The 16,579-nt window shown below is 43.1% G+C and overlaps 2 protein-coding genes across 2 annotated transcripts in view; one reads left to right on the top strand and one right to left on the bottom strand.

Annotated features, from left to right (window-relative positions):
* The window catches only part of CYP19A1 (cytochrome P450 family 19 subfamily A member 1), a 136,041-nt gene that overhangs the window by 39,629 nt on the left and 79,833 nt on the right, over positions 1–16,579 (bottom strand). Inside the window, exon 5 of the mRNA XM_077468397.1 lies at positions 412–588. Within this exon, the coding sequence (XP_077324523.1) occupies positions 412–588 (177 nt within the window). The remainder of the gene's footprint in view (positions 1–411; positions 589–16,579) is intronic.
* On the top strand, positions 3,409–11,468 carry LOC143960108 (uncharacterized). Its single transcript, XM_077468396.1, has 2 exons — positions 3,409–4,062; positions 9,013–11,468. Exons 1-2 carry the CDS (start codon positions 3,932–3,934, stop codon positions 10,934–10,936), a joined length of 2,055 nt encoding a protein of 684 aa, XP_077324522.1. The 5' UTR covers positions 3,409–3,931; the 3' UTR covers positions 10,937–11,468.

Genomic DNA, 16,579 nt, shown 5'->3' with positions numbered 1-16,579 from the left:
AGAAACATCTCCAGTGTAGGACACATCCCTGGCGTACTTTACAATTGCTTTCATAAAAAGATTCGCCCTATTCGAAAAAAAAAAAATGTAGGCACCTTATTAACCTGGATCATACATTTTTATAGAGTAGGTTTATTTTTATTAATTAGACGTCTAGTGGGCTGATTGCCATGGCATTGCTTCAATCTCATACCTTAGCTTTTCGCTTCTTCTATTCTGTGCCTGGACTGGCACCTGCCATAGAGAGTAATGGCCAGTACCAGAGACTCTGGAGACCCTCTGGAGATGCTCCATCTTTCTCTAGGAAAGATAATAAAGCATGTCCAGGACAGCAAAGGGCGAAAGTTGAGCTGTGAAACAGGAACATAATTATTGCAGTGGAGTTCAATACAGCTGTTCTGGCTTACATACCATCAGTAGGAATTCTTAGGAAGAGGTTGTTGGAGGTGTCAAATACGATGAGTCTCATAAGCTTGAGCACATTTACATTTCCCAGTTGATCCGTGACGTCAGATAGTTTTGCCAGGAATCGTTCAGTGGACTTGAAACAGTGTTCTGTAGTCTGGATAAGTCCAGGTCCAGACAGAGCTGAAAGAAGAATAGCAGAGAAGTAGGAAGCGCTTCTATTTAATTACTGCAAGCCTAATTGCTCTATAGCTCCAAACCAGTTAGTGGATATGAGGCACTAATTCAATATACAGCGGTACAATTTTCCATAATTAACTGTCTTCCCTGCAGATTTTGTTCATTAGCAGTTTTTTGTCAGCTTCGTGTAACGAGTTTTGTGACACACAGTACGGTATAAACAGCTTATAACAAACTATTTCTGTAGCTCTAATGGCTGTGTGTGTTTTCTAGAATTATTCATATCAGTCCGAATTACCCATTTTATATTGTTAACATGCTGTGTTTACACATCACCTATTAGTTCTATGCAATGACCAGAAAGGCACTCATGAAATGTAAGGACTGTTAGATCAATATAACTATGTTTATTAACCACTTCAATGCTGGGCACATTCACTGCCTTCCTGCCCAGGCCAATTTTCAGCTTTCAGCACTGTCACACTTTGGCCGCGTACACACGGGCGGATTGTATGGCCTACTTAGTCCATCATACAATCCGACGGACAGTCCGTCCTACTTTCGAATGAACGGACTTGACCACACACGGATGCACAAACAGTCCGTCGAAAGCTTGCGCGATGACGTGTACAGCACGTACGACGGGACTAGAAATAGGACGTCGAATACACAGCAATGCAACCTTCCGCCGTGTAAATCCTTTCTGAGCATGCGCCATTCTTAGTCCGTCGAACTAGCCTACTCACGAGCGGATTGTCCGCTGAAACCAAAGTATGACGGACAGTATTACGGAAATTCCGAAATACTTAGTACGCCAGACTGCACGCTGAAAAAGTCCGCTGAAGCCCACACACGAGCGGACTGTCCGCTGAAATGTGTTTCGACGGACTAAGTTGGCCATACAGTCCGCCCGTGTGTACGCGGCTTTTAAAAGACAATTGTGCGGTCATGCAAAACTGTACCCAAATTCATTTTTAATATATTTTTTTTAGACAGCTTTCTTTTGGTGGTATTTAATCACCACTGTGGTTTCTATTTTTTTTTTCTAAACAAACAAAAAATATATTAAAAAATCTTGCAAATAAGTAATTTTTTACTTATTAGTAAATAAGTAATATTTCTCCTTCACTGATGTCCACTGATGAGGCTGCACTGATAGGCTGCACTGATGAGGGAGCACTGATGGGTACTGATGAGGCTGCACTCATAGGCGGCACTGATGGGCACTGATAAGCAGCACTGATAGGCGGCACTGATGGGTACTGATGAGGTGGCACTGATGGGGCTGCACTGATAGGCATTGATAGGCTGCACTGATGGGCACTGATAAGGTGGCCCTGATTGGTGGCACTGATGAGCACTAATTGGCATTGATGAGGCTGCACTGATAATCGGGGCACTGATTGATCAGTGCCCTGATTATCAGTGTAAATGTGCCCTATTGGAATTGCCGGTTACTGGCCCGCCTCTCCTCACGATGTGACAGCGTGCAAGGAAAGGAATAACTGACAAGTTTGTTTACATAAGATCAGCTGTATTTGGACACATATGATCACATGGTAATGGGCCACTGTGATTGGCACCCTTGCCACGTTCTGTGATCAGCTGTGTCCAAAGGACACAGCGAGAACAGAGCACACCAGATGCACGCCCAAGGGGGTACATAGTTCTGGGAAGATGTCCATGGATGCCCTCCCAGAACTGGATTACTGCGCTGTAGCCGTCTTTTGGCTATTGCATGGTCGGGAAGTGGTTAATGCTCTATGCACCCCGAATACTTTTATTACACAAGACTGATTAGGTCCATCAGACACACTAATTTAAACACTGACATTTTTCAGAATGTATAGCATTTCCTAATCAGTAATTATCAAGCCATACAATGTGAATGAACATGTAGCAAAACTCAGCTATATATTTTTCCCTAAACATGTAATTGTACTGCTACTTAATTCAACTTAATTGAAGGGACAGCAAACCTAAATCACAGGCTGTGATATGTGAAATAACTATAGTTTGGAGTTCTCTATAGATGCAAACGTTTCACTTTTGAAAATTGAGAACTCCAGCTAAACATGAATTTGAACAGCAATTCAAGCCAAACAGTAAAATAAATAACTTTAAAGCCTAAGGAAGATATTAAAGGTATACTGAGCCTACAGTTTTTTACACTCCCTGCTATTGCCTTGCCTCCTGTGGCCTTGTGGACTGCCGTGGGCTGTGGACATGGGCATACTGGTGACACCTGCTCTTAGTAATTGATCTCATCAGTTTACAGGGCAAGTACTCTGACTACATTTTACATTGTGTGGTTTGGCATTTAACAAAATGTCAACCCAGAGTGCCCTAAAACACCTCAAGCCACAAATATTCCAGAAATACAGCAATTGTTTGTATTATGCAAGTGACACAGTGACTGAAAATGATGTAATTATTTTGATAAAGACCTGAGCCAAAAGGAGGAGAGAAGTCTACTTTTAACATTTAGAATATGAGAGTTCAAAGCCAACAGCCAACAACATTGAATAGACTTGCATTAGTACATTGCTATTATGTTAGAGGAAGAGATGAGACATAACATGTTACACGAGTACCTAATAGTACATGGTCTAAATGTTCTTAAAGTGACCACAACCCAATTACTAAAGAGGAACTTCATAGTGGTCAAGAGCACCCTGGTGGTTGGAAGGCCATACAGAGACAATTGGAATCCCGGAATGCCAAACTGATGAGAGACAAGTGAGCTGAATATTATTACACATGCGTGTATATTACACTATTAACTGCTTCAATACATGGCACTTGTAAGGAGATTCCATAATACATTGCGTTATTGATTGTTGATTCTGATTATTGCTTTTACCCTGGAGATATATTGCTTATACCAATACAGGATTGCTAATCTGTTTAAGTAATTTAGAGAAACTTTAACTTGATACAATTTTAACTTGAAAATCTATCTCATGATAGATTGCTTAATACTGAATTATCTCATGATCATGTCTATCTATTTCTGTAAAAATGTCTTTGTTTCAGGACGCATCTGTTTGTGGTTTTCCTCTCTGTACACTGTTACTGAGGCTAGACTTGGTTTTTAGGAAGTTGTGGCTGGCACGTCATGGTCAGCAGACGATAACAGAAAGTAAGAAACTATTGAACTTAAGCTTTGAAATACAGAGGTTAAGGTCACAAGACATTACAGAATAATGAGCTAAATGAATAATGTGAGCTAATGTGTATAATTTTGATTGGTCCCCAAAAATTGGGGCAGAGTCTTGTAAAAATAATATAAAAACGGCAAAACCAGAATTAAAAGATTGTAACCATTTCAGCATCACAATTGTGTATGAGTCATTGGTTATCTCGCCGGCGAGGACTTCCACTGAGCCATCTCCAAGAGCCTAGGCCACAAGGAAAAGTCGGGCTACCTAACAGTTTTGGTACCAGGAGAGTGGGGTCTTGCGTTTGTTTGAACAGGTAAGGCACATTCTGCTCCTTTTTACCTATTTTTTTGGTAACTGGTGTTGGTGCTTACCTTGTTCAAATAACCTTGTATATCCACCCACTTACATAACTGTGCCTTCGCAACGGGCTAGGCTGGCCCCTTGGGAGGTTAGAGGGGCTCGCAGGTATTTTGGGTTTTTTGAGTAGTCTGACTAGGCTGGTCTGACTGTATTGAGTATGTTAGGTAGAGGTATATATAATAAGTGTGTTTAAAACTCGGGAAGTATAGGATACGCCCGCAGTATAAGGAGTGGCTGAGTGGACGCCCAATTTTTTTGGGGGGAAATATTGTGCACTTATAATGACATGTTGATGTAATGAACTTTATTTGGCCATTGTATGTATATATATATATAAGATTTTGCTTGTTTTTCTTTTAGGTGCCACCGTAAGTATTTAGGGTGTATAGAGAATTAGAGATAAGTGTATGGTATATATATGTATGACAACTGAATGTAAAGTATTGCATTGATTTGAAGGGTTTTATTAAGGCATTACACATATATGCACTAAATGAACAACATAAATCAGGAACCCGATTGTAGTGAGATAGCGCCCGCCTGCCCACGTTGCACCTTTGGTTTACTGTTCCTTAGTGTTGACAGGACGTGGATCCTGCTAACTACTAGACCAACTGGGTTCTCATACCGACTTGGTGCAAGGGGAGTATATCCTACCACGAGGAGGGGTTTCCTATACCGAGTACTGAGGGTTAACCTTCATAGCTATATCAGCCCCACAGCAATAACAGACGAGGGGACATATTCACAGGTCAGGGAACAGATTATAGCACAAACAGGTTGCTTTCATCTCTGTCCCTGTACTAGACACACCCTACCAAGGTTATTGGATGGGGAATTCTGCAGCAACCCAGACCACGGCCAACCCATCCCCCTATGAGTATGTTAAAAACACACTACCGGGGCCACAGGTAGAACCTTTTTGGACACAAGTCAGAGAACGGTGCCAACAGCTGGGAATACATGACCCAGGACCACTAGGTCCCTGTTCAGAGGATGAATGGAAAGAGGTGGGCAAGGTGTGTCAGGTGCACAAGCACTCTTATCCACCTGGGAAATGGGAAGACACCCAGTACATGAAAGATTGTTACAAAACATGGAATAAATGCTTAGCTAAGTACAAAACAAAGTATGTAACTAAAGTCCCCACAGTAAAGCCTGTAAACTCACCCGCCCTATCTCAGCAACCTGAGGCACCACCACCCCCCCTTATGTGATGGTTAAACAGGAAGATGGAACATTGGGTCCATGTCTTCAGCTGTATCCATCCTTAGACCCAGCAGTGTTGGCCACCATAGTGTATGGGGCAGCTGATCAGGCACAAGTTACACGATGGGAAAACGAAAGTAGAAGCAGGAAAGAGGAAGTCCGGACAGAAGGTATAGAAAGTAGGGAAGAAGAGAGGATTAGAAAAATGGAAAGGGAATTAGAAGAGAAGTTAAAAGAGCTTAGAGAAAGAAAGGAGGAATTAGAGCAGAAAATGTCTAGAAGGGAGGAAGAGCTGGAAGAGTACAAAAGAGAGCTGGATAAGAGGGAAGGTGAGATGAGAGAATATTCTGCGATAACTAAGGAAGAAAGGGACGGAAAGACCCTGAAAGAGGGGGAAGAGGAAGGAGTCGGGAAGTTGAGCCCCAGGGAAAAGGAATGGGAGGAGAAACAGGAAGAATTTAATAAGAGACAGCAGGAAGAGGAGGAAAGGATACAGAGGAAAAGGGAAGATTTAGAGGCATACGAAAGGATACTAGATCACGAGAAACATCAGGGGTATTTGAGCAGAAGGGTGGCATTTTTCCCTCCCTGACACCAACCCAGACTCCGCCCACCCACATAATGACAATGCAACCTTATCCACCAATGCAATCTTATCCCCCAGATCAGGCTTACCCACCAGACCAGGGATGCTTTAACTGTGGGGAACTGGGACACTGGAAGTCCCAATGTCCCTACAGAATTAGAACAAACGCTCAGAGAGGAAGAGGTAGGAATCTAAACACCACCCCACATCGCCTTCAGGATATCAGGTATCCTCACCCACCACAACCCCAATACCAGCCTCAGCCTCATAGACCACCCCCACGCATCCCGATGCAGTGGCCATCCGCTCGGCGGACCCCACAATAGGGATGCCAAGAGAATGTCCCGTCCCTCAGCCTTGTGTGTTATAATCCATCGTGGAAAAGTCTTCCGCAGGTACTATTGCGGGTAGACAAACACCTGATATGTCTATTATTAGATTCAGGGGCTACATTCAGTAGTTTGAATGATACCATATATGACACACCGCACTGTACTGAGGGAAACTCTATTGGCATAAATGGGACATCAATTACCCACCCCATCACTCCACCATTGCCCGTGGCTACTCCAGAAGGGCAGGAACTATGTACCCAGAGTTTTGCTGTCCTTATGGATTGTCCAGTATCTTTAATGGGGAGGGACCTACTCTCAAAACTGAATATCACCATTAAATTTGACAGAGGGGGCTCCCTCACTGCCAGCTCACCATTTTGCGATTTACATGCTCCAAAGAGACACACTTACAGGGGACTCTTTGCATCATTACCACCCACTCTAGAAACACATGCCATATGGGCAGAAAACAAAGGGAGTGTGGGTTTTATTAACTGTACACCTTACACACCACAAATGCGTCCAGACGCCAAAGTACAATATCATAAGCAATACCCCCTGCCACTCGAAAAAATTGAAGGCATCACACCATTAATTGATGATTACATAGCAAAAGGGATTCTGAAACACATTATAAGCCCCTGGAATACACCAATCTACCCTGTGAAAAAGGCGAATGGGGAGTGGAGGCTTGTACAGGACCTAAGGGCCGTCAACAAGCAGGTTATACCTCTGCCACCTTTGGTGGCAGATATTTCTTTCATTTTTTTGAAAATACCTGCTGATTCCCTTTGCTACACAGTAGTGGACCTGGCAAATGCATTTTTTAGCATCCCGATCGATGAAGGGGTATTGCCCATGTTCTCGTTCTCATGGCAATGGGGAAAAAAGGCTCAGCAGTTGACCTGGTCAAGATTACCGCAGGGGTATGTGGACAGTCCGGCAGCCTTCTCCATGGTCCTTAATGAGACAGTTAAGTCATGGACTGCTGAGCGCGGGTCGGTACTAATACAGTATGTGGACGACTTGCTCCTGTGCAGTCGATCTGCTGAAGATTGTGCGGTCGATTCCACATCTCTGTTACATCACCTGGCCAGGTCAGGCCACCTAGCATCACGAAAGAAGATACAATGGTGTCAAAGTCAGGTAGAATACCTGGGATGCATTTTGAAGGAGGGAACCAGGCTAGTATCCCCCAAACGTGCCGCAGCCCTGCAGGCTCTCAGTCCTCCGAGAGACAAAGCAACCTTGCTGTCATTCTTGGGCGCAATCGTATATTGCCGCCAATGGATCCCAGATTGTTCATATTATGATGGCATTCTGAGGGAGGCTACCTTATCCACCGCCCCAAAGACAATAGATTGGACAACAGAAAGGCTCCATGCTTTTCAGGCCTTGTTAAAAAGTCTGACTCAGGCCCCCGCCCTGGGATTGGTAGAATATGGCAAACCTTTTCAATTATACTGTGTGGTGTCGAGAAATTCTTTTGCTGCGGTTTTGACACAGCAACATGGAACCGGGTACCGACCAGTCTCCTATCTCTCAAAAAAGTTGCCTACCCAAGTACAAGGGATGCCATCTTGTTTACAAAACCTTGCTGCTTGTGCAATGGCAGTTCAAGAAGCTAACAAATCAGTATTAGGCCATGAGCTGACTCTCTACACTACTCATTCAGTGACTCACCTCCTGCAAAACATGAACACGCAGCATATGACAGCACAAAGGCTTAGTGGGTATGAGATCACACTTCTGAATACTGATAACCTCACCCTCAAACACGCACCACCAAGTAATCCCACTGTCCGCCTTTTGCATTCTTTGCTCAGACTGCCACGAGACCCTGATCAGAAACACAATTGTGTTGAACAGGTTGCAGCAATAACCAGCCCTCGCCCAGATCTCACTGATATTCCCCTGCCAGGAGTGCAGGACGTCTTCATAGACGGCAGCTGCTCCCGCCCCTCTGATGCAACATTCCTGACAGGGTACGCCATTGTCCAACTCCCTGATGTGGTGTTGGAAGCAAAAGCTTTACCACCCTCCTCGGCACAGGTAGCAGAATTGGAGGCGCTCACAAGAGCTTGCATACTTTTCTCAGATCAGGAGGTAAACATCTACACAGATAGTAGGTACGCTTTTGGGGTCACACATGACTATGGCGTAATATGGGCAAATAGAGGATTTAGAACTGCTGACAACAAGCCAATTGCTAACTCTACGCAAATTAAAGCACTCTTGAAAGCGATTCTTCTCCCAAAGCGGATAGCGGTCATCAAGGTAAAGGCACATTCATCAAATAACAGCAGAATTTCCAAAGGAAACGCGCTGGCAGACAGAGAAGCAAAAAAGGCCGCTGCCCTATACATTGGTCAGCCAGCCCCCACAACAATGTTCTTCAAAGAACATTTTACATCACCCAACTTTAAAACCATTGTGGCACAAATACAGGGATTAGCTACAAAGGAGGATGTTTCTTTTTGGGTCAAGGATGGTTTGACCAAGGACCAAGAAGGTCTTTGGTCAAAAGAGGGGAAGATATTGGGCATACCAGAAGCAAGCAGTGTTCTCATACTTTCCTATCTCCATGGTCCAGGACATATAGGTACCACCGCCCTAACAAACATATACACAAAGTCTTTCTGTACAAACAACTTAGATCAAAACACTGACATTAACATCTATTCCCAACAGGAAATGTACGTGAAAAATCTGGTAAGTATGCTACAGGAAATGAACGAACATGTCTCTGTCACCTTTTCTCCTCTTTCCACAGAGCCGACACACCCCTTCATCCCAGGAGATCAAGTGCTAGTCAAGCAACTGGCCCACAAAAAGAGGATCGGACCAATCTACTCTGGACCTTGGAAGATAGAGAAGGTTTCCAGAACTGCTGTACTGACCGATCTAGGAAACACCTGGATCCACGCCAGCCGGCTAAAGAAGTGTCCACAGCAACCCCAGACCCCAGACCCGCCTCCAGCACCCCAGGACTCCTCTGGCCAGGAACAGCAACCAAACTTGAAGGACGTTCAAGAAGGCATAAAGCAAATCTCTCTGAACGAGACAAATCCCACACCTACAGGAAGAAACGAGTAACAGAACTTTGTACACAGAACCTGACAAAAATGATTTCCACTTTCGTGTCAGGAAAAACATTATGCCTCTGGACATGTCTGATTCTGATAGTATTCATACCTGTTTGGTTGATAGCAAATTGTGTGTACCATCCAGAAGATTCAGGGCTACTAGAAGGCATATGTGGGAAAGCGCAGACAGCCAATGCACCACCTAGTTTAAAATATAAAAGAAGTATACACCCCACTGAACCCCCTTCAGGTTTCACCGACAGAATGTTGTTGTTAAAGTTTAAGTACAGTTATGCACAAAAGTCTGGTTTTGAGAAATGTTGGATATGCAGCAAACTCCACCCTAATACAGCCAGAATCCCATTAATGGCCATTCCCTTAAACATCACTCCTTTCCTGAATGGAACACCCCCTATTGTTCTTGCCAATGTCATAAGGAAAAGTCCCAAAAAGCCCCTCAGTTTTCAAATCGTGGGTAGAAGCCATGCTCCAGATTGGTGTTTCATAATGGGAAACATTTCCAGGGGAGCTGAAGTGTGCAAATGGTCGAAACTTAATGTCTCCATGGCTTCCCTTACCGATAACTCATTTTTTCACACCACAGACCCTGTGATTAATGCTACCATCTATGACCTTTTTAATTCTAGCTCCCACTCCCCGGTCACACAGTTATTAGCTCTGCTGACGACATCTGGATATTCAAAAGGCGCAAGGACTATTGTTAGTCAACGACCCTTAGCACTAGGCAACACAACCTACATCTGTTGTGGCAAGCTCTGTTACCCATGGATTCCAGAGGAACCCCAAGGGTGGTGTTATCTTGCTAAAATAGTCCCTATAATGGGAGTAGTGGGGGATAATGGACAAGGACACCTACTTAAAGCTAGTGCCCACCCAAGATACCCTCTAAAGCACCATGTGAAAAGAGAAATGTTCCTAGAAAAAGACATGACCTGGGCCTGGTTTCCTTCCTGGACAGGATGGGGAATAGATTTGATGAAGAAACTAAACAACTACACTTCAATCATAGATGAGATCTTGGAAAAGGACTCTGATGACATCACAAAACTAAACCTAGAAACCAGAGCAATTAGGAAACAACTAGAGTTACATGACCTGGCTATAGAAAGCATGAGTGCAGCCCTCACTGGCCTCTGTGAAATTACTGAGGACTATGAATGCTGCACCTGGATACATAACACAAGTATCGAGATCCCTGATTACTATGACATAATTGCACAACACAGAAAAGAGGTAAACAAGCTACAACAGGATGCAAGGGACATTGGGAAAACCTGGGACCCTTTCTCTACAGGGTTCAGTTTAGGAGGTCTCACTTCATGGTTGAAGAACACTGCAATGACTATTTTCACCATACTGCTTTTTATATTGTTCTTGTATGCATGCTTCATGTTACTCAAATGCCTCTGCAGGAAGGGTAGCGAAGCACGTTCCGAAACCATGAAGCTGACTTCCATTTCCAGAGATCCCACTGTATGGTACGAGAGTCAGGAACATGAGGCCGGAGGATATGAATTCATGAGGCCTAAAAACAGAAAGGTAGAGAATGACCATTTCGATAATATCGAATGGTCAAAGGGAGGATTGTAAGGAGATTCCATAATACATTGCGTTATTGATTGTTGATTCTGATTATTGCTTTTACCCTGGAGATATATTGCTTATACCAATACAGGATTGCTAATCTGTTTAAGTAATTTAGAGAAACTTTAACTTGATACAATTTTAACTTGAAAATCTATCTCATGATAGATTGCTTAATACTGAATTATCTCATGATCATGTCTATCTATTTCTGTAAAAATGTCTTTGTTTCAGGACGCATCTGTTTGTGGTTTTCCTCTCTGTACACTGTTACTGAGGCTAGACTTGGTTTTTAGGAAGTTGTGGCTGGCACGTCATGGTCAGCAGACGATAACAGAAAGTAAGAAACTATTGAACTTAAGCTTTGAAATACAGAGGTTAAGGTCACAAGACATTACAGAATAATGAGCTAAATGAATAATGTGAGCTAATGTGTATAATTTTGATTGGTCCCCAAAAATTGGGGCAGAGTCTTGTAAAAATAATATAAAAACGGCAAAACCAGAATTAAAAGATTGTAACCATTTCAGCATCACAATTGTGTATGAGTCATTGGTTATCTCGCCGGCGAGGACTTCCACTGAGCCATCTCCAAGAGCCTAGGCCACAAGGAAAAGTCGGGCTACCTAACAGCACTTTTCCCCGCTTCCTGCCTAGACCAATTTTCAGCTTTCAGCACTGTCCCATGCGGTCATGCAACACCATATCCAAATTACATTTTTATTATTTTTTCACACAAATAAAGCTTTCTTTTGAGTTTTGTTACATGAAAATTTTGGAAAAAAATGTTTTTTCTCCTTCACTGATGTGCACTTATGAGGTGGCACTGATGGGCCCTCATAGACTGCACTGATGGGCACTGAGGAGGCGGCACTTATGGGCACTGATGAAGGTGGCACTGATTAGGTGTCACTGATGAGGAGGCACTAATATGTCACACTGATGGGCACTGTTAGGTGGCACTTATTTGCGGCACTGATGAGCACTGATAGGCAGCACAGATGGGCACTGATAGGTGGCACTAATGGGCAATGATAGGCAGTATGGATAGGCAGCACTAATGGACAGTACTGATGGGAAGCACTGATGGGCACTAAAAGGCAGCACTGATTGGTACTCAAGAGTTGCTGCTGATCGGCTCTGCCAGTTTGAAGTGAGGAGAGCCGATTTACATGTGATCTGCTGTGATTGGACATAGTCGATCACATGGGTCATCACATGGGTCATCGGCTCTTTATTGAGATCGGGGTCGCCGCAGATTGGGATCGAGATGCGAGTTGCCGCACTGTTGCCCCTGCAGGTGTGTGAGGGTGGTGAGACTGTTGCCCCGTCATATGACGGCGCCCCAGAACGAGACAGGATCCCACGTGAGGTAGTTAGGGTTATTGTACTGAGAGCACTGAGGTGATTGGGAAGAAGCTTGAAGATTATTGAAAGATGGAAGTCACATTTATTAACTCTTGTATGAACTGTGGTCACATCAGTATGTTTGAATGTATTGGATTTATTTTTATTTTTTTATTAATCTCTATTAATTTTCCAATAGAAAAACATTCTACGACTTACTTTTTTTTTTTTCCTTCAATTTATCCACTTTCGTAGGAGCCTTCAGATAATATTTTCCTTGATAATTATTACATCAAAAATAAAATCATTCATTCTTCCCCTTAAACCCTTGTATTGGTGATGTGGTTTGTTGTATCCCTAGCCTTTTCTGTCAAACTTCTCACTACTTTCTTTCTTGCCGTTCCAGCTATTCACTCCTTAGGTTGCCCAGAGACCGTTATAGGTTCTGCTATCTAGTTTGCCCATACTGTCTCTTATTTCTCCCCATATCCTCTGTTACAGTATGTTTTCCTATATAATGGCAAATTATCGTTCACTAAATGTTTCCAAGAGGCTTATGAAAGGGCTTCTGTTTTTTTTTCCGATTTAATACTATTGTCTTTCTCGCATAGAAGAGGAGCAGACTTACTTGCGTTCTCTTTGCTGTAGTGGAAATATTATTCCCTACCAGTCCTAAAAGACAGATCTCTGCATCTTGTTCCAGAGCAACTAATGTCACTGTAGCAATTACCCCCATAACCTCCCTCCAAAATACCACAATCGCAGAGCAGGACCAAAATATGTGAATGAAATCTTCTGGAAAATTCCCACACCTCCAACAGTTCTGGGGGTTCATTGAGGACACTCTATATAATTTATGGGGTGTTTAATAGCTTCTGTGTGTTATTTTAAATTGTAGGAGTTTATCTCAAAGTGACACTGTATTGGACTGTTTTAATTGTTTAATTTACGGCAATACACCACATTTATTTATTCATGTTGCTACATTTTTTATTATATGATCATATTTCTATGAATTGATTATAATATATTACACGTATTTATTTCTGGTGATACACCTTCTATTGTATGATAACAATTACATGAATTGGTATATTGTTATTGGTATATAATTGGCATTTTTATTTCTATTTAAGAAATAAGACATGTGTAGCGCCGTGCTCCTGAAGAGCGTGCGCTATGTTTTGTAAATTTCGTTTTTTCCTAAGACCATAGTTGGGTTTTAGGGTTAATTTCAGTAAATTATGGTCTCGGCATCAGTTTACCTGGACTGTACTGTTCTGCCTGATCATGGGTGTAGGTGTCACCCATGGCAGGCATTGGAACACAGTCTGGTTGGACACATTGGGTACCAATCAGTGGGTGTGTTGTCTCGCTGTGTATTCCGGGAGAGGGTAATTAAGGGGCTGAGGTCAGGTGGTTCTGGGTTCCAGTCCAGAAGTATGTTCTGACTTCCTGGTCCTGGTCCTCCTGACCAGCCCCCAGAGGCCCTCATGGCCTGGGGTGTGCGGATCCATCCGTTTCCGAGTCTCGGGACTGGCTAGTCCGAGGCACAGTAACTGGAAGGAAGGTTCCAAGGTGGTCCGGTGCTGTCTCGGGTTTGGAGAGGCCCAGCAACTCAAAACGCAACCAGGGGAGGACTCTTCGGAAGAGGGCCACGCACGAGGCTGGCTGCTTGGTAAGAGCCTGGAAGCTAAGCTGAAAGGACACCAAGTGAATCCACATTTCTTACGGTATCGCCGGACCAGCTGCAAGATACTGGTACCGTAAGAGAGTTCTTCATTTCATCCTTCAGTTACAACTAAGTTCCTGTAAGAGACTTTCTGTTCTATTCTAAAGTTCTACAACCAAGTTTGTGGCAGAGACTTTGCTATTCTTAAATCACCTGCCGGTTGCTAAATTCACAAAGAGGGATTTATCCAATAGTTGAAATATCCAGTTGCGAATGGCTATTCCCTGGATCATCTAGAGAGAGACATTTCAAGTGTCAGCAGTTCCAAGAGTACTTGAGCTTTACTACCCATAACCTCTATTCCTACTGAGAGACTGTGTTCTGTTCAACGTATTTTTGCAAATAAAAATTCCTAAAGGGATTCAAGTGTCAGTCTCTACAGTTTATTGGGCCATCAAGCATGAGGTGGAGAAGGTAACGGTAAGCCCTTCGGGGGTCAGTGCTACACATGGTTTAATGTAAAGACATTTTTTTAAGTTCAATCACAGTTAAGAGCCAGAAATATTTCACGGACACATTGCACATATTAGGCCACAATGGAAGACAGAGAGATTAGGCTAGGTTTTTTTATGAAATAAAAATTGGAGTGCTTTTTCAGAGCCATACGTCAGAAAACAGATTTGCTAGACAGTATGTACTGCTTTTGTGCTAAAATGCAAAATCAGAGGCAGAGAGCAGATTTAATCTGGAATAAACAATTAGAATTTTTTTTTTTCTGGGACTGAAGACCATAGACCAATATGAATGATCTTTATGAAGCTGAGAAAAGAAGCCATGTGTCACTCATAAAAAAACCTATATACCTAAAGTTTGCATTCCATTTTAAACAGTTTCATTCCTTTAGATGTGAGGTCATTTTGGAGGCACAGAGTAGGTGTATATCAATCCCAAATATTAAATTAAATAATACATAAAATACTAAATACATTTGTACTGAGACACTATATAAAATTTGAACAGATTTGGTGGACAGCAGTACATTTATTTTTTATAAAGAAGGCAACGTTAGCCACTACATTAAAATGATACTGCTTTGCTGCACAGAATATTTCTTAATGGGTGGCAATTTCAGAAGCAGAGTTTAGGCATATTTCAGGCAGAACAATTATATTACACTGTTATTTTTTTCAGAAATGGTATACAAATTAAAACTCTCAGAATCCAGTTCTATTTATTTAAAAAAGGATTTTATTTCAGAGAGAAGTCATATTTCAGCCAACAATATTTAATTAGACTGTTACAGTGCTTTTCAACAATTTTTACAAATAAACATGTGAAAAGTGTGGCGTGCATTTGTATTCAGCCCCTCTGAGTCAATACTTTGTAGAACCACCTTTTGCTAGCGAGAGAGAGCAGGCAAATTCTAGAGGGAGTATCTTTAATTATAAAAAGACTCTATGCTCTTTGTAAGCACAGATAAAATATCGTACAAATTATCAGCTTTTAAGAATGTTTTATATTAGGCCCCTTTCACACATGCGGACATTATGTCCGTATCTCATCCATTTGTTTACGGATGAAATACGGACATACATGCATCCCTATGGGATAGCGGGTGTCTGCGGATAAACATCCGCAGACATCCGCTATCGCTCCCCGCCTCTGCTATTGTCCGATTCTGCAGACGGAGGAAAATACTATTTTTATATCCGTCTGCAGAGCGAATCGGATGAAGACGGACAGACGGTCCGTGTTCATCCAATCCCCCATAGAGGAGAGCAGAGAGCTGACAGGGTGGTCCCTGCACAGTGTGCTGGGAGCGCCCTGTTATCTGCCGGCTCAGCGGGGACAACGCAGCGATCCCCGCTGAGAAAGCAGATCATCACGGGGCGGATCATTACTGATCCGTCCCGTGTGAAAGGGGCCTTAGAGGTACAGGATGAGATTGGCTTTTTATAAGTGGTTGTAAATGCAGAAGGTTTTTTTTATCTAAAAGCCTTCTGTGTGCAGCCGCCACTCTAGCACCCCCTAATACTTACCTGAGCCCCATCTCAATCCAGCGATGTCCACGAGTGCCTCGGACGTCCATAACTCTCCCTCCTTATTGGCTGAGACACAGCAGTTGCACCATTGGCTCCTGCTGCTGTCAATCAAAGTCAGTTATCCAATCAGGAGAGAGAGGGGCCCGAACCTAGGCTCCATGTCTGAATGGACACACAGAGCTGAGTCTCTGCTATTCACCAACAGGAGACTCCAAGCCACGTTGCCCATGAAAGAGGTTAACAGGTTCCTCTGTAGCCCATCCTACTAGTGTTTTTTGCTCCTTCTGCAAGAGCGAGGAGTTCGGTGAGTTTCCCTTTAAAATATAAATTCAGGTGGGTGGCCAACCAGCACTTGTCCCTTTCCTTAATGCCATGAATCCTGTAGTCTTGTTGCAGGTACTGGAGCACGAGGGAGTCCATCTGCTACAGATTACCAGAAGCAGAGAAACCTCAGGGTTGCTGAGGAGAACATTGCCCTTAGATATCTCTCACCAATTGTATACATGCCTCAGGATCAGTAAGGGATGAAACCCATCCCAGGAAACCTGCCCCATGTTCTCCTCCTCTTCCTCAATGGCACCACAGCAA

The sequence above is a fragment of the Lithobates pipiens genome, unplaced genomic scaffold (assembly GCF_037356315.1).
Source record: "Lithobates pipiens isolate NorthernLeopardFrog02 unplaced genomic scaffold, aLitPip1_a1.2 Scaffold_8, whole genome shotgun sequence".
Taxonomy (NCBI): domain Eukaryota; kingdom Metazoa; phylum Chordata; class Amphibia; order Anura; family Ranidae; genus Lithobates; species Lithobates pipiens.
Note: the sequence above shows the minus strand (reverse complement) of the source record. Positions and strands in the feature narration are given on the sequence as shown.

What these genes read in the sequence shown, in the direction of transcription:
- LOC143960108 (XM_077468396.1), top strand. Translation starts at nt 3,932, where the DNA reads ATGAGTCATTGGTTATCTCGCCGGCGAGGACTTCCACTGAGCCATCTC. An exon ending in TCTTGCGTTTGTTTGAACAG is followed by an intron (nt 4,063 to 9,012) that starts GTAAGGCACATT and finishes CTCTTTCCACAG; the next exon opens with AGCCGACACACCCCTTCATC.